The following is a 25,203-nucleotide window of genomic DNA, read 5'->3' on the forward strand; positions in this document are numbered from 1 at the left end:
GGACTTAAAGTATTTCAGCGGGCTGTCAAACTGTAATCATACTTACACAATCACCCAGAGTACATTTTAATTAGACGAGAGTACAGGAGAAGAGCGCTAAGTAGTCATGCATCCTTCAAAGGCTGGCAGTCATGGATGCTATGGCATGCACACAAAAGGTGGGGAGGTAATGCTTCTGTGCAACTTTCGCCTCAGCTTTGCACCCTCTCCGTTCTCAGATTTTTCATGCCCAAGAGCAGCTGGCCTAGTCACCTAAAACCTCCCCTGGGTATCCGATTCAAGTCTGTCCTTTCTAAACAGGAACCAGTGCTGTGAACCAAGCCCTCCTTCCTATCAGAAGTTACCATTACTACAAGTGCCTATCCTCTGGCAGCTTTCATTTTGAAAAGTAATGCACCGAACAAATTTATACTAAGAATAAAAGGGCCAGCACTAAGATCTCTTTTTTACTGACCAAGCTCTCCCAGCCAGCATCTGAACTTTATAAATCATGATTTCTAGAGGAATATGTTAGTCCCTATATAGTTAAGAGACCTATGTTAGAAGAGGATATAACCTTCCTAAGATCATTTAAATTAAAACATTCACGTGGATTTTTACCTACCTACAATGGAAGATACAACTGCTACTTTTCCCAACACTTAGGGATAGTCTGCTTCATTCCTTTTTTAAGAAAACATTGTATAATACAAGATTATATGGAGAAAAGCCTGGAGTAGTATAATAAATATACTTAAATAATAATTACAAATGATTGCTTGGTATGTAAATTGCATAATAAATACTGTAACACTACAAAGATAAGTGACTCATAGTTCCTAAGGCCTCAAAATATCTGTAGTACTGGCAGTAATAGCATTATTAAGCTATTTCCTTATGTTAGTATTTAAAACTATGTATCTTTATACATGGATGGATGTGTTTATCTGTCTCACTAAGAAGGAGTTCACAAAAACTGCTCTTTTTTTTTATTCTAAAAAAGTGATTCACTTCAATGAGAAGCAATCCTATGTTCCACAGTAATGTAACAAGTACCTACTTATGTGGTCATTAAGTGTTAACTGTGATGAAAGAAAAATGATTTGTTTTAATTACTTTAATTCTATGGACAAAACAATAACATTTCTACCAGTGGCTTCTTAAATATTTTTATAATACTTGCAAGGCTATTCAATTACAAAAGGAGTGATAAGTGTTTTCCTGTCTAATGTCAAAATACAAAATATTTATTTACATGTTCCGTACATGGCAAAGTATTTACATTTAAATTTCCATTATTTAAAAACATCTTTAAGGGTTTATATTTATAATGATATCTGTCATAGATTAGACAAAGTTCTCTTGTGATGGAAGATACCCCGTTACAATTAAAAATTCTAAAAAAAAAAAAAAAGTTATTAACTCACTGTGCAAAGTTAATGAAGACCCCGAATAGCTAACACAATGCTGGAGAATAGTCAGAGGCCTGATACTATCTGATTTCAAGACTGACTCGTAAAGCTATAGAAATTAAAACACTGTGGTATGGGGAAGGAACAGCCAATTAGATGAATGGAACAGAATAGCAAACCCAGAAATAAGCCCACATAAATATAGACAACTAATCTTTGACAAAGGAGCAAAGGTAACAAAATGTCTCAAAATCTTTTCAACAAATGGTGCTGGAACAACTAGACATCCACATGCAAAAAAAAAAAAAAAAGAGAGAGAGAGAGAGAATCTACATATGGACCCTAAACTCTTCCAAAAATTTAACTCCAAATAGATTATAGACCTAAATGTAAAACACAGAACAATAAAAGAAGATAAGATTTATCTTCTAGAAGATAGATAGGTGAAAATCTAGGTAACCTTAGGTATTGAGATGCCTTTTTAGATACAACACCAAAGGCACAATCCATGAAAGGAATAACTGATAAGCCAGACTTCATGACAAATAAAAATTTTGCTCTGCAAAAGACATTGTCGTGAGAATGAGAAAATAAGCCACAGACTAGAAGACAGTATTTGAAAAAGACATATTTGATAAAGGGTTTTTATCTTAAATATACAAAGAACTCTTAAAACTCAACAATAAGAAAATCAACAACCTGATTAGAAAATGGGCAAAAGACTTAAAAAGACACCTTACCAAGAAAGCATATAAAAATATGCTCAACATCATATGTAATTAGGGAAATGTAAATTTAAACAACAATGAGATACCACTACACACCTATTAGAATGGCTAAAATGCAAAATACTGACAACACCAAATGCTGGTGAGGCTGTGGATCAACAGGATCTCTCATTCATTGCTGGTGAGATGCAAAATGGTACAGCCATTTTAAAAGACAGTTTGGCAGTTTCTTAAAAAACTAAGCATACTTTTACCATGTGATTGAGCAATCACACTCGTTGGTATTTACCCAAAGGAGTTGAAAACTTTTATCTACATATAACCTGTACAGAGATGTTTATAGCTGCTTTATTCATAATTGCCAAACTTAAAAGCAATCAAGATGTCCTTCAGTAGGTAAATGGATAAATAAACTATGGTATATCCAGACAGAACATTATTCAGTGCTAAAAACAATAAGCTATCAAGGCATGAAAAGATATGGAGAAACCTCAAATACGTATTGTGAAAGAAGCCAATCTGAAAAGGTTACATACTGTATGATTCCAACTACAGTAACTCCCCTTTATCCATTGGGAGATACTTCCAAGACCCCCAATGGATGCCTGAAATTGTAGACAGTTATGGGACCCTACATATACTATGTTTTTTTGTTATACGTACACACCTATGATAAGGTTTAATTTATTAGGCATTGTAAGAGATTAACAACAACTGATAACAAAATAGAACAATTATAACATTATACTGTAATAAAAATTATGTGAATGTGGCATTATTAAGTAAAATAAGGGTTATTTGAACAAAAGCACTGCGATACTATGACAGTTGGTCTGATAACTGAGACAGCTAAGTAACTATTAGGCTTGCGGCGTATACAGTAAGTCTTTACTTAAGGTTATCGATAGGTTCTTGAAACTGCGACGGAATGACGTATAACAAAACCAATTTTACCACTGGCGAACTGATACAAACAAGAGTTAAATTACAATGGCATCTCATCAATATAACAAAATGATGCTGAATGAAATGACACTATTCAAGGAGCTGCTGCACAGCATGGATACGCTGGACAAAAGGATAATTCAGGTCCAGAGCAGGACAAAGCGGGATGCCACAAGATTTCATCATGCTACTCAGAATGGTGTGCAATTTAAAGTTATGAATTGTTTATTTCTGGAATTTTCCATTTACTATTATCAGACTGCAGTTGACTGCAGGTAACTAGAATGACAGAAAATGAAACCATGGACAAAGGGAGGGCTACTGTATATGACATTCTGAAAAAGGTAAAACTAGGGAGACAGTAAAATCATCAGTGGTTACTAGGGGATAAAGGTAAGGATAGAGAACAGGCTGAGGACAGAAGGTTTTCGGGGCAGTGAAATTATTCTTTATGGCACTATAATAGTGGATATATGTTGTTATACATTTATCTAAACCCAAAGAATGTACAGCACCAAGACTGAACCTTATTGTAAACTATGGACTTCAGGTGATTCTGACCTGTCACTGTAGGTTTATTGATTGAAACAAATGCACCACTCTGGTGCAGGCTGTTGATGGTGAAGAAAGCTTGCACATGTGGGGCAGAGGGCATAGGAGAACTTTTTCTACTTTTAGCTCAGTTATGCTGTGAACCCAAAACTGCTCCAAAAACATAAAGTCTAAACTTAAAATGTTTAATGAGAAAACATTTAAATATTTACTGAATATTTTTAATATGGCATATAAGTAAAAATTTTATAGCCCCCACAGCTATATTTCATAGCTAAAAATACAGTTTGTATCTTCTGTAATATAAAAGTTGGAAATAAATGTCCATACCGGTTACATTACACTGAATTTGTCCTCTTTTTTACAACGAAGATACAAACATTGGTAGTTATATAGGATATTTCTTTCTCAGGATTTTTTGTGAAATGCTATCAACAGTTTCTCTAGATAGCATTTTAGGATCATCAAACGTTCACTAAAATTAAATCTCACCAGGCAATCTAGAACACAGATTGGCATACATAGCCTGCAAGCCAAATGCAGTTGCTGTCTGTTATTATAAATAAAGCTTTATTAGAACACAGCCATGCCCAATTGTTCATATACTGTCCGTTGATGCTTTCATGCTACAACAGAACTGAGTAGCTGCAACAGAAAACATAAGGTCCACAAAGTCTAAAATGTTAACACTCTGGCTCTTTTTTACAGAAAAAGTTTCCCGGCTCCTGACTAAGAATAAATGGTTAGTATTTGGTAATATTTTTTGATTAAAGAAAGAATACTAGTCTTTTACATTTCTTTATTTGTGCATGATAAGCAATGCCACCCACAAAGCAGTTTGCTAATGAGGGTCAAAGAACACTGATATAAATGAAAACATGACACGATGGTGATCAGAGACGACACTCAGAAGGCCTGGGTTTGTAAGTGCACTAGTAAAACGATGGCAACAACTACTTGATTGTGTGTAGTACCTAATTTTCTTCATCTGTCTTGAGGATAATAGTGCCTATCTTTTTGGCTGCTGAGGGAATTCAATGAGATAATAAATGTAAGATAATTTTAGCAGTTTTAGGCATTTACTAATCACTGGGAAAGGCAAGCCACTAACACTATACGATCTAATCATAATTTTTTTCCCCCTTAAAAATTATTCTTAAAACAATATTCTCTTGAGGTTCGTTGGAAAACTGATTTTAAAACATTCTTTAAAAGGGGAAAAGCGCCTCAGGAAAGCTCCGGGGGTAGTGTTCCATGCTCTCAAATCTAATTCATCTTTGAGTTGTTTTATATATTGGGGCTTCAAACAAGATTTGGTCTGAAAAAAAAAAGGATTCTACTGCTCTTATAATGAATTTAAAAACTAAATAACCAGAAAATATTTCTTTTTACATGACATATTTTTAGGCTAACAACATAGGGAAAAAAAAGTGATTCAAAGAACCATATACAATTGGGCAATGATTAAGTTTTACGTAAGCAACTGTTATCATTCCCCTGTTTCTTTAACAATCTTGACTGGAGCATTTTGGACAACGGAGTTTAAAAGCAAAACTGCTTAGTTTCCAAACCATGAAACAACACAAACTTTATTATATATATTTCAAGTGATAACTACTTCATGAAAACAGTAAGAATGATGTAACATTTAAAAGTTTTACATTATGTAAAAAAAACACAAAATAAAATTTTTGAGGTGAGAGAGAAGGATGGTGCTTTTTAAAAATATTTTTTAAAAACAAAGGATAAAATTCTTCTCTCTCATCTATTGAATATAAATGGCAAACAAATAGCAAGACTTATCAATATTGGGATGATAATATTATCTATAAATACTTTATGACTTACATGGGCTAATCATTGGGCTAAAAACTTAAGAAATGAAACCTCTGAGTCATTCTCAGAATTCCAGAAATTTTTCTTAAGAGCATTAAATCAGTAATTTTAATCATTAAGCATTGTCTAAAAATAGTATAAAATAAAGTGTACCTGATGTCCAGCCTTTACTTGCTTCAAAACACATTCGTAGCATACCTCATCCATGTTATTCAATTGTTGCACCTTCAAGTTTTCAAAACATGAAAAATATCAAATGAAGCAATTATAAACTTTCTAACTACAAAAAAAAACTGCCAATTACAATGCATCTTTACTTTGACTAGCTAGAATGCAGAAGCAAATGCAATATAAACATCTAACATATAACGCAATAGGAAACAAACAGAATGCGATTAAAAATACAAATACACCTTCCCCCTTGTTTTGTGCACTTGAAACTAATAAAAAAAAGTTTTTTAAAAAACACAAATACATCATATAATACTTTCAGAGCACTAACTTTCTAAGAGTGTCAAGTTTTTCAAAGACAATAATTTTAAGCATAATGTACTAGTTATACATATTTTGGAATAATTTAAAATTCTTTTCTCTGCTTTCCTCAGAGAAGTCCATTCTTTCTATTTTTGTTCTATTTCATTCTATAAGCTATAGAGCTTTTCTTGGTAATTCTCAAAATCACTGAAACACTACCCCATAGAATGTCATGGCATATAAAGCTGAAATCTAAGGAAACATACTGTTTCTGTGATGTATACGAAGCAGGGTAGATATTCTTCTACAGAACATATTTTAGATTAATTAGAAGTTTAATATCAAACTTATGAATTAATAAAGGGTCTCATTTTCCCTACTAATGATGAGAAATCTTCCAACCAAAAAGGAGGTGGCTAACCCAAAGGAATAGGCATGTGGCACAGCCTGTATCGCTCAACTTAACATTTATTAAGAGTTTGGAGGGTTGAAAATGTCATATACACCTGAAATGACTATGATTTAGATTTTTTGTTTTAATAATGTAAATACTTTATCATTCTGGAAATCTTGTTATGTCGACTAAGGTGGATGAGATAATCACAAGATAATTTACTCCACATTAATGATTCAAAAAAACAACTCCAAATAAAACTGTCAATAATTTTCCAGTGTATTTTGGGTTGAGTTCTGGCCAAAGCCATTATGTATTCAAATTAGACATGTCACACACACTATTTTCCCATGTTCTTCCATGACAATTGAATCACATCATGAGTTTCTAAACGAAACTCTGAGAAACTTACATGGATTTCTTTTTCAAGGAAATGACAAACTAACAACTGATTAGAAAATATAATAAACAACAGATACCCTGGGGAAATGCTTAATAGTTACCAACTGTATAATACAGTTGAGTATAAAAATAGTACATTTTTTTAAATTTTAGTAAGACAAAAATCTGTATAAGTAAAATATTACTAATTTACAGTTTACACTATGTAAGATATCAAAGTTATTTTAATTTTGCCAAATTTCTACACCTTCAAAATAATTATGATGGTTCATTCATTTTATGATTATAATACTAACATATTGGGGTGAAAAATAGTGTGAACTTAATTAGCTTTAAGTGATTTGCCAATTCGTATGATGAATTGAAAGAAAATAAGGATCAAGATGGTTGACAAGCATCTGAAAAAATTTTCTTCTTTATCTCTTTCTGTGATAACCATGTGCTATCATTTAAATTATAAAGCTGAAACACTCTAAAGGTATAAAAAAAGGTCTATATCTGCCGTGATACATTAAAATGAGATAGATAAATATATATCAAAACATGATTGTAAAAAACATGCAGCAAGTAATACTGAAGAGCGCTTGAAACAATTAATAAAGGTAAAATATGCATACGATAACTATTATCATATCATGAACTATCCTTTTATGCATAAGTCAGAAATGGCCCCCTGCAATTCTAAAGATACCTTACTTGTATGCAATGCAGATGGAGCATATTAACTGTTGTAGTGAATGTTGCTTCTGATATTTTTAGCCAAGTATTTTATGTATAATAGTGTGCAGTAAAAATGGCCCTATTTTACTAAAAAATTGTTTTTAGACAAGAAATAATATAATACATTAAAGACCAAGATTGATATAGTAACATATGATTCCATCTTGATTTTTTTTTATAAAGGTCATATGGCCTGTGAATATTCTCCTAAAGATATTTCTTCTACCGAAAAACACTGTCCTTAAACAGAAAGATAAATGTATAAATTTTATGCAAAGTAACGTATTCCTTCATGGTATTACAAAATAAAAGTCCAAAATAAGCATCCTAATCATGCAAATACTGTGTTTCCCCGAAAATAAGACCTAGCCGGATAATCAGCTCTAATGCATAGTTTGGAGCAAAAATTAATGTAAAACTCGGCATTATATTATATTATACCTAGTATTATATTATACTATATTATATTACATTACATTATACATTATATAAGACCCCGTCTTATATAATGTATAAGTAATGTAAATTTTTGCTCCAAAAGACACATCAGAGCTGATTGTCCGACTAGGTCTTATTTTCGGGAAACAGGGTGGTACCTGGTAATAGTATTAAGGAACTAGATAGACAAACTAAATGCATCACAAAAAATTTCAGAAATCCCACTTACATATATATAACTAATATAGTAATTACAAAACATTATAAGTAGGGCACCTCCCTTTATAGTTGCTACCATGAATTTATTTTTCAATTGCATATAAGGTATTATTCATTTTTGATAAATAATGTACCAAAATACATATTACAGGTTTAATGAGAGCCTTTTATTATTTCACACTGGCCTTCAATCATAACAAAATAACTTTTTAAAATACATATTCTTATATATAACTTGCATTCCTAGCTGAGAATACAAAACATGCATTGATGAGAACATTGCAAACTATAAACAACTTTTTGGAGGAATTATTCTACTACATGTAGTTGAGAAACCGCTTGATTTTGTCTAGAATGTTATATTTGTAATACTACAGAAATGGTCTTTTGAAGTCTCTAATTCCCAATAAGTATTAAACAATACATCAACAGAGATATTTTTAGAAAAAAATGCATAATTATTAAAATCAAATTTACCTTGTTTGCACTTTTAACTCCCAGAAACGTCTGCCCAAGAGGAACTGGTCGAAAACGGCCATCAAAGTAGAAAAGGCCAACGCGGGGATTGACGTGTAAAAATGTAGCAACATCAAGGTAGTTGGGTAAGGTTGCAGAGAGTCCAAGAATCCTTATCATACTCTGTGTGGATTCAACCTACATGGGTTATTTTAATTAATGTTTGAGGTAGACTCAACACCCTGGATTTTTACTAAGTTTAAAATAAGTTTTAGTAAACATAAAGTATGAAACAGTCACAATAAAACAAGATCCCTAAAGAAACACTGAATAATAACACATAGTCTAAAAGAGATATGAAAGAAAACTGGCCTAAACCTAGCATCTGGGATGATACAAAATAATTCAAAGTATAATTTTAGCAGATTTCCTGAACTGGGAAATCCTATTAATTAAATACTTTCTTCTTTTTTTGTTGTTCTAAAAATGTAACAAGGTAAGTACATGGGTTAGGTTTTAGTGTAAGTTTTACCATATAATTCCAGGTATTAACAATATATGCTGTTTATTCTTTAGTTCAATTATTTTAAATTCATTTTAAACACAAAAATTTAAAATAAGGTGGATGCTTGTAGTGTTTTACAAAATCTAAATTTAAAATGATAAAATTGCATGACATAAATATTTGAAACTATACGTATATGTATATGTATTCAATGAAAAATTATTTTCAGGAAACTAAAAGATTTTTTTAAATTCTCGAGGAATCACTTATAAAATTAGTGTTTTCCTTCCCTTACTATAGATTGCTTACATTTTACCATGAATTTGCTTTCACTAAAGAAATCCTAAGGGTATCAGCAAAAACTCAAACCCCCAAAAAACCAAGAAAATTTAAATAAAGGGAAAAGATGAGTACATCCATTATTTACGAATTCTCCTTTATATGTTGTGATTAGAGTCCTTTACAGTGATTCGAATGATGATTTTTAATTAAGCAATAGTTCTAAGTGGTGATATGAAAGGAAATAAAAGTGATTTTTGGTTTTAAAATCATTTACAATACAAACGGTATTGAATATATTTTTAAGTTCTTTTGAAATACACGGTACCCTACAAACACCATAGATATTTTTCTGCTAAAAATCTATTTTACAACTGTATTATTAAATCGTAAGATATAATCCTATTATTCTCACTATAGATAAGCCTTATGAAAAATGCATTCTTTTAAATAAGGATAATTTGGAACTTTACTTTCTAAGCCAAATCACGAAGCTCTGTACAATATAAGTATTCATGTAAAACTTATTAATTGTTGAAAACTATAAAAATTAGTATTTTACAGCTTTGCCTTTATAATTACCCCCAAAACTAGGCAGTAAATGTTTATGATGTTTTCCCTCACGTGAAATCTAAGTTTTGATAGTCACCCTACTCACTGAAAGTAGTTAAGACAACCACTAATATTAGTTGAATGTTGTTAAATATAACAGATTTGACCTTTCTTACATTTTTCTCTTTTTCACATTTCCCTCAATCATGCCAAGATGTGAATTAAATTCAGTGTTGTGAATTTAATCCCTAATACCATGAGGCAACTCAGAACCTGAACAGAATCCACACTGCATTAGAGGAGCTCCCTATGGTGCTTCTGTTAGATGCCAATGTTGAAGTGCGATGTAAAACACTGCCATCTACTGGACAATCTGGTAATTCCAAGGAAGAAATAAAAACAGGAACTTTCCTATTTAATAAAAATAGTTAAGAGCATTGTGCTAGTACATTGGAAATAAGAGAAGAATCACACAGACCCTTTCTTCAAGGAGATTAAAATCTAGTGAGGAATACAGATGACGGTAGAATTAATTATAGCAAATTGTGAAATTATAAAGAAGACTGATAAGTGCTAAAAATATGCAAAGAAAGGGAGTACAGAGGGAACACAGAAAAGGTGTTAATTCATTCTGAGTGGTGAACTAGGAAATACTTCACGGGAGAAATGATATTTGGCAGATTCAAAAGAATAGTAGGTTTTCAACAGATGGATACGTAGAGTGATAAGATATATATAATTTTGCATTTATAACCCTTAATCTCATAGCCAAAAATATACTCTAATTTAAGACTACTTTCATCTCTGATAGAGGGTCAGTGGTATTGGAAAGGTAGTAGAAAAGGAATAAATAGTTTTGTGTGGCTGGAACCTATGGCAGCTAAACAATATGTAGAAGTTAAAATTAGACAGATCAGGGCTTCAATAGTCTTTAATGTCCAGCTAATAAATTTGAAAATTTTTCTTAAGATAACAAACAGAAAGTCATGAAAAACATAAGCATAGTAGTGATAAACTATATAATAGGATTTTGATTCTATTATGGAGATGCCAATGTGTGGAATATATACCTATATTACACATAATATATATTTTATATCATATTAATACATATATTTATATAATTATATAATGTATAATAAACAAATCTATAATATATGTTTCATATATTTTGTTTATATATTTAACTTTATATAGGTTATATTTATAAATTACATATACAAAATTATAACATTATACATTTACAAATAATTTACAAAATATTTATAAATTTACAACGATCGCTTCAAAGTATATATGATAAATAATGTTGTATGTGTTTCTGTGTACATACATACAGAAAGTATTAGCAGCCAGCCTGCAATCTATTTTCTCCCTTAACTGGGAATGTTCAAAAAAGAAAGATATCCTGGTCAATCTTCCGTGTAAACATGATAATGACAGACTTCCTGGTAAATTTACTAATGATATTTACTTGACCTCTAATGTTCGATTGTTGCAGGAAAGTCCTTATCTTTGTAATGCTTTTAGCTGATGTAGGTAGCCTCTCTAGGAGGCTCAATCTAGATAAACCTGCAATGTATGGATTCATGTGGCATGAAAAACACTACTAAGTTATGTAAGTACAGGGTACATGATCAAAATATAGCTCTCTTTTGTGTAAATGATGCCCTGCATGCTTCTTTTGAGACTTTCATATGTAAAACATGGGCAGATATATTACAGCTAGAAAGTTTCTCTTTATGTGTGTCTTACAAATACATATATATCCTTGAAATTATTTATAAATTGGATATTAGCTAAAATCTGAGTGTTCTGAGTCTAACTTTGAATTAACCTTTTGTGTTATATGTATGTATGTCTATGTGCATGTATATACACATATTTTAATTTATGTAGTAAAAAGTTAACATGTCTCAAATCCTCTAATTCCAACCCTACTATGAAACTACTTTTACAGCTTGTTGCATATCCTCTCATGTACGAGCAAATGCACCCAACTCTAACCCCAGCCGAAAATTTAAATGTGAGAAAAACTTGGTTAACTATATCCACAGCACCTAGAACTGTGTGGCTGGCATATAGTAGGTATTCAATAAATGTTCACTGAATGAATGAGAAAATAAATATATTGCACATTTTTGGTTTGAGAACTATCTTTTGGATTTGGTAACTGGCAATCCTGGTAAGACATATTTTATTACCTATGTTGGAGCAATAAACAGAAATGCAATGTTTTGAAAGTCAAAAAGGAAACAGTGAATATGGATTATTATTTCCAGAAGCTGGGTGATAAAAAGGGCTTTATTAAGCAGAAGTTATTGAAGAGAGATAGGTTTGAGGGAGGTGTTTTAGTAAAGATGAGAGGGACTTCATAATTCTTTTAAGCGGAAGAATCAGTGCCCAGTGAGAAGTTACTGACACAGGAGGGGAAAAAAACAAAACAGTGTAACTAACTGGAGTGACAGGAATGAATGGGATCTAAGGCAAGGGAGAAGGGACCTCTAATTAAAGGACAAGGAATGGAATGATGAGTATAGACAGCTATGGGAAAGGATTTGAGGGTTTTTTCCAGAGTGGGAAGAAGAGAAGGGATGCAAACTGAGGGACTTCAAGCATAAAAGCCTCTATTTCCATTCAGTAAAAAGTAATGTCATTTAACTAGGAGGCATAACAGGGTGGAGAAGAGTAAAGAAAGTGTCTAGTGATACTTGGCAATTACCACTTTGGGGAAAAAGAAGAAAAGCTGCTTAGAAGTTACAGGGTAATCCCAACGATCCAGGTGACCTCAGAGTCTATGAATGTATGATGACCTTGGTCTATATCACTGTATAATCTTTTATGTTAGTGTTTAAGCTGTCTGGCTGTAACCATAAGACATCATTTGGTAGGCTCACGGTTGGAATTTTGCCAGGTAGTCAGGGAATAAGTTAAACTTATTAACAAAAGAAAAATTGGTCATGAAGTCTTGGCTATTTCAGAAAGAAAATAAAGCCAGGAGAATATGAATCCAAAACAATAACAGATGGGAGTCAAAGAATTAGAGTTCTTGATTAGGTTGAAAAACTCGTCTTCATCTATTTTCTATACATGTACGATTTACCAACAAACATCATTTTAATACTCATAGGTATTCTATGATATTTTATCTTTTCACTTAATGAAAAGAGGGGCTGACAAAAAAAACAACAAAAACAATCACAAGACATTGCTGAATTTACCAGTTTGGGGTGGTACTACTTATGAATAACAACTAAAGTCCAAAACTAGAGAAAACATATAAATGTCCATTTGGAAAAATAATGATTAAGATTATGGACATTAGGTGATCATAATTCATTTCATCTAGTATTTCAGAAAAAAATCATGTTAAGATTTATTTCAGGGGGAAGACGTTAGTTGCGGAGAGAAATAGATGAAACCTCTAATATTCTCCAACGGTCTACCATATTTTAATACTGCTTAGTCAATATTAGATTTAGCTTTGCAATGTAGGCTTAGAATAGAAGTTTTCCAGTATTTATTTTAGTTAACGAAACTTCAATAAGAGTTAGAAGGAAGAAAGATAGGATACTTTTAATATGAAAATGAATAGCTGAAGGTTTCTCCATACTAAAATTATTTTTATACCCATAAAAACACATACAAATATTTCTTTGAACACTACATGTAAGTTTAAAAAGTTACTCATACCTCAAAAATGAGCTTTTAAGTAACTTCCTCTTACCTGCCGCAAAGTGCGTGCCACTATGCTTTCTAATACTGGTCCTCTATCGTCATGCAGCAAATGAACTTCGTCAAGAATAAGGAGCTTTACAATTTGGGAAAGAGCTACATCCCCAACACTCTTTCTTGTCACTACATCCCACTTTTCGGGTGTGGTCACAAGCATCTATAAAACAAGAAAAGATAATCATTTTAAAAAGGGGAAGAAGTCACATAAGACTTTTTAAATTTCAACTGTGTTCATTCAAAAAAAGATATGATTGGCCACCTATATACAGATCAAATGAAAAGGGTTAAAACATCCCAGAATGATATCTAATTCATTGCAGACAATGGTCACTTCAAGAGGACCTTTCTCGAAGCTGTGATATTAAAGTTATTTAAAATTCAGTGAGGTAGTAGGTCAGTAAGTTTTAGTGTGAAGTGCACAAAATACACAAGGTTTTTTTAAAAAGTGTCTTACAATGTAAAAAACAAATGACACTGTATTTTAAACTTGCATATACTGATTAGGGCATTTATTTGAAAAGGGATGAAAAAAGTGAACAAAGTATTAAAAGGCGATTGAAAAGAAACCAAGAATCCACTCTCTGAATAGTCACCTATTTGTACGTATCCAAATGTAGAGGAAACTTCACTACTGATACAGTTTTTAAAAACTGCCCTTTAATATTAACTACTACTGAAGTACTTTATACTAAAAACTAATACTTACAACACAGCACAACTGGCAGATAATAGCAACCCCAACAGTGAGTCCCTGCAGATGCAGGGCACGTGGACAGGAGTTAGGCCCAGGCTTCTGTGAACTTCACAGAAGCAGGCCATTTGACATGACGCTTAATTAGATATCTATCTATTTGCTTTTTACATGTTGAATTGTGCCCTCTAAAAGCATACTGTGACAGAAAAAAGATAGCAAGTTTAATAATATCTACTACAATAACATTACATTAGGAAATAATCCCACATGTGGATAATTCAAAGACGACATTAGGTAACAAATCAAAACCAAAGCTTCTCTCTTAGCCAGTAGTATATCAGATTATAGAGATTGTTGATAATCACAACACAAGTGTGCTTTGAAGAGGTTAACACTGAGATGGGCGTCAGATTGTTCTCTCAACATTTTTGTTATGTTATTTCACGTGTTTTGTATTCACCTATGGGAAAGATAATCTTTTTTTTTAGATTGCAAATGATACATAAATTCTTAACAAATGTGCAATCTAAATTTGTCAATATAACCTTTACATTATTAGAGATATCACTGGTATCATTTTGAATTGAACTACCCTAACCACAAAATTTAATAGTTGTACTTAAACACATTAATTGGCGAACTGTAACGAAATAGATTAAGGAATTCATATATACGGTGTGAAATATTACGAATCCAAAGCTACTTAGTTAATTTGCTAAAGCTAAATGGCAATGTTTAGGTCACATCAAATTTTATGGGGAAAAAAATGCTATTGGAATTAACTATAAATGGATGTATAATGAATTTTGAGATGTAAAATGGGTTGAAACATTCACTATGCATTAACATCTATTTTACATTATAATAAATTTAAAGAAAACTTCTACTTTGAAAAATGACAAACTTAAAATAACCCAATATATTACTACAAAAACACCCACGGATCACTAACAACCCTTTTCATTACAAGTCCTGAAAAATATGCCTATCTGTTTTCAAAAACAGTTAATTCTCCAAACTATAAATTCACTTCATATAAAATTATAAAATAAGCAAGCTTATTATTAGTAAATATTAAAGCTACAAAGTACACCATTAAATTATAATAAATACAAAGCTTAGCTACCTACCTCTCCAAGAATGTAGAAGGCTGTGCCAACTCTTTCTTATAATTCACTTTCAGATATAATAATGTGGTGACAATTAAATTGTAAAATCAAATTTTTCAGATATCATAAAACTATACCACCAAATCTTAAAAATACATTCTAGAATTTTGTTTTCTGAACTTCACTTTCAGCATAGTGAGAAGTGGCTTCATTTATATTACTATTTCGTTACTTCAATTCTCTAAACTAAAATGGCTAGAAAATAAAGCGTCACATTTGCCTAATGAATTTCTCATGTTATTTCCATTTGTTCTTGTATTACGACATGGGTTAACTGTCAATATTTTTACTGTCAACTTAAATTCCTCTCAATACATGTGCTTATTCCCTAAGGAGTATAAAAATCATTATTCCAAACTGTTCCAATTTCAGCCTGTCCACTGGAAAAATGACATAGTTGAGATGCTATATACCACCACTGTGCAAAAATTTGGTGTATTCAACTTTAAAATGCTCATCCATTTGACAGCAAAACCAAAGGACTTGACAGAACCTGAGACTTGCAAGAACCAATTCATCTGGTAATTCAATTAAATGTTAATATAATAATATTATCTTTCGTCTTTTAAAATATTGTGACCTAGGGAAAGTAATTTTATCTCTCCTTTTTTTTTCTGGCTTTGTTGAGATTAATAATAACATGTAACTTGTAAATTTAAGGTGTACAATGTGATCATTTTATACATATATGTATCATTTTATATATACATATATATATATATCAACAAAATGATCATAATAAGGTTAGTTAATGCCTCCATTCCCTCACATAATTACTGTTACTGTGTGTGTGTGTGTGTGTGTGTGTGTGTGTGTGTACTCACTGATAACATTTAAGGTATATTCTCTTAGCAACTTACAAACATATAACACAGTATTATTAACTATAGTCACCATGTTGTACACTAGATCACTAGAACACATTCATCCTATAGCTGGGAGTTGGTACACTTTGACCTACATCTTCCTATTTCTCCAACCCCTGAGCCCTTGGCAACCACCATTCCACTCCATTTCTTTCAGTTTGGCTTTTTTATATTCCACATACGCGAACATATAGTGTTTGTCTTTTTCTGTCTTATTTTACATTTAGCATAATTTCCCCCATGTCTATCATGTGTGGAAAAAGGTTGGATTTCCTTCTTTTTATTGATGAATAATATTCCACTGTACATATCCACCACATTTTCTTTATCCACTTATCCACTGATGAACACTTAGGTAAGTGGGATGGCATATCATATGGCAGTTCTTTTTAAATTTTTGAGAAACCTCCATACTGTTTTCCATAGTGGCAGTATCAATTTACATTCCCACCAATAATGCAAAAGGGTTCCCTTTTCTCCACATTCTTGCCAACATTTGTTATCTCTTGACTTTTTGATAACAGGCATTTTAACAGGTGTGAAATCTCATTGCGGTTATGATATACATTTCCCTGATAATTAGTGATGTTGAACATATTTTCATGTACCTGGTGGCCATTGTGTGTCTTCTTTGGAAAAATGCCTATTCAAGTTCTTTGTCCACGTTTTAATTGTATCCTTTTTTTCCTATTGAGTTTTCTTATATATTTTTCTTATATATTTTATGTTTCTTATATATTTTGGATAGTAGCTCCTTATCAGATAGATAGTTTGACAATATTTTCTCCCATTCCATAGGTTGTCTTTTCATTTTGCTGACTGCTTCTTTTCCTATGTAGAAGCTTTTTTATTTGATTAGTCTTACCTGTTTATTATTGTTTTTGTTGTATGTGCTTTTGCTGTCGTATCCAAAAAAATCATTCCCAAGACCAATGTCAGAGAGCTTTTTCCCCTATGTTATCTACAAGGAATTTTACAGTTTCATGACTTACATTAATTCTTTAAAACACTTTGAGATACATTTTGTGAGTGGTTTAAGATAGACAGTAATTTTCACTCCTCTGAATATAGGTGGTGGTTACATCAGTGTACTCACTTGAGGAAAATTTATCAGACTGTTCACTTACAATTTTTGCACTATTCTGTGTGCACATTTTATTTCAATAACAGTTAATCTGTGTGCATACTATATATGCATACTATAATAATTAAATTTACAGCTAAAAGCAAAACTTAAATGGTAAGAAGGGATACCAGAACTGAACAGGTAAAAGGTAAATAACAGTTGGCCAAAGAAAGAAAGATGGATATTCTAGGCCCTGAGGAAAAAATAAGCAAATATGTGTTTTGTGCTTCTAACATGCATTGATCACATTATCATCTCATATGTGTGATCGTGTGTGTTTAAATGTCTTTTTATGTGCACTGCAAGCATCTTGAGGAAGAGACCAAATATGGAATTTTACATGTAAGTCCAAGTTTTTCAGCTTATTGGTTAGAAATATATTATTTTAAGTACAGCTTCTAAATTTAGGCCAATTTCCTGCCCACTTATCTATCAATCTTCCCCTCAACCACAGACATCAATAACCACCAAAAGCAAACAGATAAGGAAGTTCAATACACTCATAGGAAAGTTTGAACCAAGAAGAGAAATCAGACACATAATTTAGACTACATGATCCCTATGATCCTTTAATGTTATCCTTGTTGCTCCCTACTTAAAAAGAAAATATATCCTTGTCTGTACCTATTTTTCATATCTAGCCCAGTCCATAAAACCTTCTAATTCCAATAAATTATCTCGTTTTATAGAAAAACATGGTTCTGAAATTATATTACTATCAGCAATACATATCTAGCCTAAGATACAGGGAAATGTTTGTGATCCTTAAAAGTCGTCTGTTTTATGTTTAACAAATCCTTTTATATCTATTATAAATTATGCAAGTCATATTGATATCACACTGAATTCTAAATTTTTTTTATATACGTTTTATTGTTGGAGAGGTATTTTTCCTTGAGGCAGATGGCTATAGATTAAAAGTAGATTTAAAATGTTAAATCAAAAGAACACAAAAAATTTAAAAGTAAAAGTATACTTTCTTGCCTTTATAATATTTAAAATTGATTTTGAAAGTTTTGGTACTTAGACTGGAGAAAATTATAAAAAAATGTTTAAACTAATTACATAAATGATTTTTTATAAATCAGAATGACAAAATACGAAAATATAGTTACTAAAATCCAAGAGTATATTACTCAATTTCATCAAATCTCAGGAGCCATTGATTATTAGCTACCTCATTATTTTATGTCACTAAGAAGTGAAAAGTAAAGCACTATCAAATAAATTTTTGAAATGTGTTTTATAATTGATGAAATATGGTATACTTAGTTGAAAATGTTAGGATCTATTAAGTTAAAGAGCAATATTCATCAATGCTTGCTCAATACGTTTTCTGTAGTGAAAACACTGCCTGGAGTTGTTACAAATCACATTCTAATGCTGTAGACATAGGTCAGGCAAGTCTGCAGGATTTAGGAAGTATACCTTCCTTTTAAAAATATATAATCACATACTACTCAACAACAAGCTTATAAATTATATGAATGCTTTAATTTAAAGATTAAATCTAAAATGTCACATGGTTTAGATTCCATAAACATACACATAATTATAGTTATACTAACCTCTGCTATACACATGTCAGCTCTGATGGATGGCATCAGCCCCTGTAATGGAATCTGACAGCCTGCAGATTATACCTGCCCCTCGGGACACTACACCAAATCAGTTCCATCTACTTCCTTTTCTACATTTTTTATGTTCCCTCTTCTCCCATCAGTTCACATGCATGAGTGCACACTTACACATGTAAAGCACAAAGTCCTCTGACGTATCTAGTTATACTATGTCAAGGACCATAGCTTTCACTTATACAATGAAAATATACAATTTAATTGGAAAATCTTCAATTCCAAAGGACTCTCACTGCATATTCTTTGTTGAAAAGATATGAAATGGTCAAGCCAAAGCATAAAGAATATAATCTGAAATGTACCTTGGTATTTTCATGTTAAAAATGCTATGATAATATTTTAGTTGAAAATTTCATAAGTAACATTTACTAAAGAAACAAGGGATAAAATCAATAAATAAATTCTAAAATTTTTGCAGGAAGAGAGCATGAAGTGCTGGGAGTAGGGGAATAAAAGTTATAACATGTAATTCAAAAATTAAACATTTAAGAAAATACTTTCTAGGCCACATGTGCTTACAGCTAGACCAGAATTCTCTTTAGCTCTTTCTGTTGGTTTAAAACATTTTCCAACAATCCTAGAACATACATTCTAAAGTCTAATCTCATCATATATGCTTCTAAAGGATACAATCCTTTAGGTTTACTCTAAAACTTAACTAATTACACATAATAGAGAAAAATACAAAAATTGTTCATACTGCCATGTGTACAGCCACAGAGACCTTCTGCTCATCATTCTAACTGCTTGTCAGTAATACCCCAGGATTTCGTTCCATTACAGATTGGTAGAACAAGGGTCTAATACCACTTAACAGTGATTCCTTTTCTGCTCACTCACAGAGACAAGTTCTTGACATGTACATAATTTTTGGTAGAAATTTGTCCTGTGATAAGTCCTATTCTGTACAATTGGGCTATGGCTCATAGACAACAGGTTTCCTTGGTTTTGTAGTTTGTTTGTTCCCCCCCCCCCCAAGTTGGATTGGTATATGTGTCCTGTGAAAGTGGGAAAAAAATCCTCTCATATGACTGAACATTTCACAGTCACCACCTCTTTCCTGCCATATGTGCAGATCTCAGTTTGAGGATCAATTTCTTACTAAAATAAAACACTTTAAAATGTCATACTGTAATATCAAACTACTAAAACCTCAATGTGATGAGCCAAAAAAAAAAAAAAAAGTATTCTGCAGTTCTTCATAAAATAATGATTCAAAATAATACCATTTTTTAAATCTCTTCAACTAATTCCAGATATTCAATGCTAAGAGATTTTACTAATTCACGAACTATTAACGAAAGATTTGTTGGGAGGAAAAGAAAAGTTTTTTGGAGGTATACTGTTGGGAAGAAGATGAAGGGAGGTTTCTAAAATCTTATCAACAAATTATGGCAGGATATAAACTGATGAAAATGAGTGCAAAAAAGGAAACCAGTTGTCCTTATTGTCTACCTGCTTCTAGTATTTGAATCATTTCTACTTTATTTAGAAAAAGAACAAAGGCAGGACGTGTGTACTATTTAATCACAATTTATGGTTATCCAAAGGAGAATTTTTCCATAGAAGTTTATGACTAACTCAGTTACTCAATGTCTATAGTTACGAATACAAAGATAAAGCCAAGAAATTTAGACGCTTATACTTTAAGATAAAAACACAGCAAAGAAGTGAAATTGTGGTCCAAACTCTCTCTCACACAATGTTACGAAACGCAATGGTCACTAATGAGGGACAGCTGACCCTGTACAAGCAACTGCCACTGATTCTGTTCACAAGTCTAGACATAAACCACACAGACAGCATCAATATGATTACAGCACAGAGACAAGTCAAATTATACATTTTTCTGCATTTTTCTCCTTTCCCTTCCATTTTGTACAATCTCACAAGCTTATAGCACTGAAAAAGAGATCAAACACAATTATTTGTTACTGGCTTTGAAGTGGCTTAACAGAAACTCACATACACTTAAAAATGAGGCCTAGAAAGTTGATAAAGAAGGAGAAAAGGATTAGCCAATATAGTATCGGTGATTAAGTATAAAAACGGGCTCTAAGCTTTCTTGACATTCAATTGAAAAACTGGGAGTGATCCCAGCAAAGCAGCAGCATAGGAATTTCTAGTACTTAGTCATCCCCCATCAGAAACATCAATTTGAACAACTATCCGTGCATTAAAATAACTTCACAAGAGTTTAGGATTCCAGGTGATGGACTAAAATATGTGGATGAAGCATAGAAATAATAAAAGATGCATTGAGGAGGGTAGGAAAGGTCAATTCACATTATCCCCATCACCCCTCTAAGCCCAGGCAGCCCAGTGCAGAGAGAAACCGTCCCCACTGAACCAGAAAAGTAAAGTGAGTGCCCAACTTAACCGTGGACAGCCCAACCCAGTACAAGGTCAACTTCCAAGGCCCTAGGTGCCTCCCTGAGAGGCTCCTCCAAACTCAGGCCCCTAGTTCACCCCAGCATTTACCTACTGGCTCTAGCAGCCCAAGCAAGTGGCTCCCGTGGCCCAGGCAGCATCCAGGGCACCAGGCTACCAGCAAGCTCCAGTGACCCCCAGCTTGTTACATGTAACGGTGCTCAATGTCATTGATCATCAGGGAAATGCAAAGCAAAACCACAATGAGCTATCATTGACACATGTTATGATATCTATTTTCAAAAAGAATACCAATGTGTGTAGTAGGAAAATGCTCCCCAAGTGATTCTGATATTGCAACCTGAGTTAAGAAGAAATGGCTAAAATATGTCAAATTTCCAAGATCCCAGTATTCCAATATCCATTCTCTACTCAGTTAAATAAATGGTTTTCGTCACAATATCTAGATTTCTTTTAAGCAAGTCACTCTCCAAAATGATTTAACCACACTATTTGCAAAGGTTGAGAGCTGAAGTTACACTGTAGTTTTGCCCGTGTGGGGTATTTTCATTACCTTTACTAATTTATCATGGAAAAATAGCTTTGATTTTAATTAATATTTGTTTGATTGTTAATAATGCTTAACATCTTGTTTCAATAGAATGGGAGAAGATTTTTGAAAACAACGCCTCCCATAAGTGGCTAATATCCAAAATATATAAAGAACTCACACGGCTCAACAACAAAAAAACAAACAATCCAATTAAAAAATGGACAGAGGACAAGATGGCCACAGGGTTTTGGAAATTAATTTGGGGAACGTAATCAATAATGTAAAGATGTTGTAGGGTATCCGATGGACATGTGTCCCATTTGGGAGACCACCTCAGGGATGATGTAGATGCCTGATCACTGCACAGTACACCTAAAGCTGAATAATACTGAATGACAACTATAATTTTATATAAATATATATGTATATTTATACATTTGTATGTATATTGTTACAGGAAGCGGAGTACAGCATTAGGAATAGAGACAGTGGAAATATATTGGCTCTTTGCGAGGTCAGAGGAATAGTGGCTGGGGGAGGGATATAAATGATCAACATTTATACATTGGATTACAGTGCGAGGGATATAAATGATAAACGTCTAAGTTTTGCTTTGTCTTGTGCACCTGAAACTAATAAAACTAATAAAATTTAAAAAAATAAAAACTAATAAAATTAAAAATTAAAAAATTAAAAAAAAAAATGGGCAGAGGACCTGAATAGACATTTCCCCAAAGAGGACATACAAATGGCCAATAGACATATGAAAAGATGCTCAACATCACTAAGCCTCAGAGAAATGCAAATAAAAAACACAGTATCACCTCACATCAGTTAGAATGGCTATCATCAACAAGACAAATAATGACAAGTGTTGGAGAAGCTGTGGAGAAAAACCCTCATACACTGTTGGTGGGAATGCAGTTTGGTGCAGCCGCTATGGAAGGCAGTGTGGAGGTTTCTCAAATAATTAAGAATAGAATTACCATATGACCCAGCAATCCCTCTCCTGGGTATCTACCCCAAAAATCTGAAAACATTTATCTGGAAAGATGCATGTACTCCAGTGTTCATTGCATCATTATTTACGGTGGCCAAGTCACAGAAACAGCCAAAGGGTCCTTTGATAGTGATTGGATAAAGAAGTTGTGGTATATATACACAATGGAATACTAATCTGCCATAAAAAAAGATGAAATAGTGCCACTTGCGAAAACATGGATGACACTTGAAATTATTATGCTAAGCAAAATAAGTCAGACAGAAAAAGTTGAGAACCATATGATTTCACTGATACGTGGGATATAAAACTGAAAGCAACAAAGGAACACGAGAAACAAAGAAACAACAACTCATAGACACAGACAATAATTTAGTGGTTACCAGAGGGTAAGGGGGAAAAGGGATGGTAGATGAGGGTAAATGGGGTCAAATATATGATGATGGAAGGAGAACTGACTTTGGGTGGTGAACACACAACGCAATACATAGATGATGTATTACAGAATTGTACACTTGAAACCTATGTAACTTTACTAACGACTGTCACTGCATAAACTTGAATTAAAAAAAAAGAAAACTGCATTTTCCCTTGAGGAAGTCTATTCTTGTATTTAGTGTTTATATGATCAATTTGCATAAACTCACCCTGTAATGGAGATATTAAGTATAACTAGTGAGGACATTTTGCATGGAAATTTGGCAAAATCTATCAATACTTCAATATTTGATTATTCTTATCGCCATTCTTCATTTATCAATACATTATCTCTGATATACTGTAAATGTTTAATGAAAACACATTCAATACCTTTCAGTCATGCATTTATCAAGTACTTATTGTATACCAAATAGTACAAATCTTAGTTTCTTCCATAATAAAAAATAACAGAATCTATATATCACAGGGTTATAATGAAAAGGAAACATATTAATACACATAAAATGTTTAGTATAATGCCTGATATATATGAGGGATGGATTACATTTCCTAACGTCATCAGCATCCTCATCGTCGTTATCCTTTTCGTCCTCATGGTCATTTGCCAGATACGATGCTATGCAGTGATGAGGGAAGATAAGGGCAGACAGCCCTTGATCTCAAAAGGCTTAATTAAATGGCATTGCAGGTGGAGCGGCAATAGGCATTATTTAAAAAGTTGTAAAACACAAAATTTTACTTGTGATAAGCTACTAAAGATATGCTATGCAGTGCTATGACAAATTATGATAGGAAAATTTGACCCAACCAGAGAAAATAGAGAAGATTTTATTAAGAAAATGACATTTCATTTAACATCTAAAGGATGAAAGGGAATGATTTAGGTGAAGAAGAAAAAAGAGAGTTATTGGCAGAAGCAGAACATGTACATAGAGCATGTGGGAGATAACATGGATGGGAGAGAGTGAAGACAGGCAGAGTGAGTAGGAGTACAAATGATGAGATGGCTGGAGCTGGGTAGAAATGAGATGGATATAGCCACTTTCAGGAGTTATATTCTTTTCACACCTTAGAGTACCCAGGAAAACTATGATTAGCTTTTTATTATTATTATTTTTTTTGATTGCTGTTTTTCTTAATGGGCCAAAGTAAGGGAAGGAGTAAAACTGATCAGGTTGTATTTCTGGTTACCTGTGGGGAAAGAATTGGAGGGGGCAAACTGGATGCTGGTACCCTAGATAGAACACTACAGAGGTAATCAAGGTGCAAGACGACAGAGGTTCAGACTAGGAGGACATCTTAGTAAAGATGGAGAGGACATGAATGAATTTGAGTAATATTTAGGACATAAAGTCAATAATCAATAGGAATTGGTTCTGGATTGACTATACTTACCTTATTAAAATATACACTCTATTTAAGCTAAATATAGTCAATCACTTTGTCCAAGGAAAGGTAATATGAACATGTATTCTGCAGAAAATTCCCCATGTGTCAGATATTTTAATTCTCTTTACTAACCTCCTTGGTCAGGATGCGATAATCACAATTGAATAATTAAGAAATACTCAATACAGCTACAAGTTACCCTCTGAGGAAAATTTTCTAACTTGATTTGATAATATAATGGAAGAAAATTAAAGTTGGTTATCCTCTTCATCTTTTCTAGGTTATTAACTGCCAACACTTTGCTTATATGCCAAACTCCTTCTTACAGTTCA

At 32.6% G+C, this 25,203-nt stretch overlaps 1 protein-coding gene across 2 annotated transcripts in view; it reads right to left on the reverse strand.

Annotated features, from left to right (window-relative positions):
• The window catches only part of ASCC3 (activating signal cointegrator 1 complex subunit 3), a 300,957-nt gene that overhangs the window by 176,544 nt on the left and 99,210 nt on the right, over positions 1 to 25,203 (reverse strand). For both annotated transcript variants that reach the window (XM_019738872.2, XM_074333336.1), the window contains exons 11-13: positions 13,619 to 13,783; positions 8,577 to 8,753; positions 5,606 to 5,677 (exon numbers count right to left, since the gene is read on the reverse strand). In XM_019738872.2, coding sequence (XP_019594431.2) covers positions 5,606 to 5,677; positions 8,577 to 8,753; positions 13,619 to 13,783 — 414 coding nt within the window. The remainder of the gene's footprint in view (positions 1 to 5,605; positions 5,678 to 8,576; positions 8,754 to 13,618; positions 13,784 to 25,203) is intronic.

The sequence above is a fragment of the Rhinolophus sinicus genome, linkage group LG05 (assembly GCF_036562045.2).
Source record: "Rhinolophus sinicus isolate RSC01 linkage group LG05, ASM3656204v1, whole genome shotgun sequence".
NCBI lineage: Eukaryota > Metazoa > Chordata > Mammalia > Chiroptera > Rhinolophidae > Rhinolophus > Rhinolophus sinicus.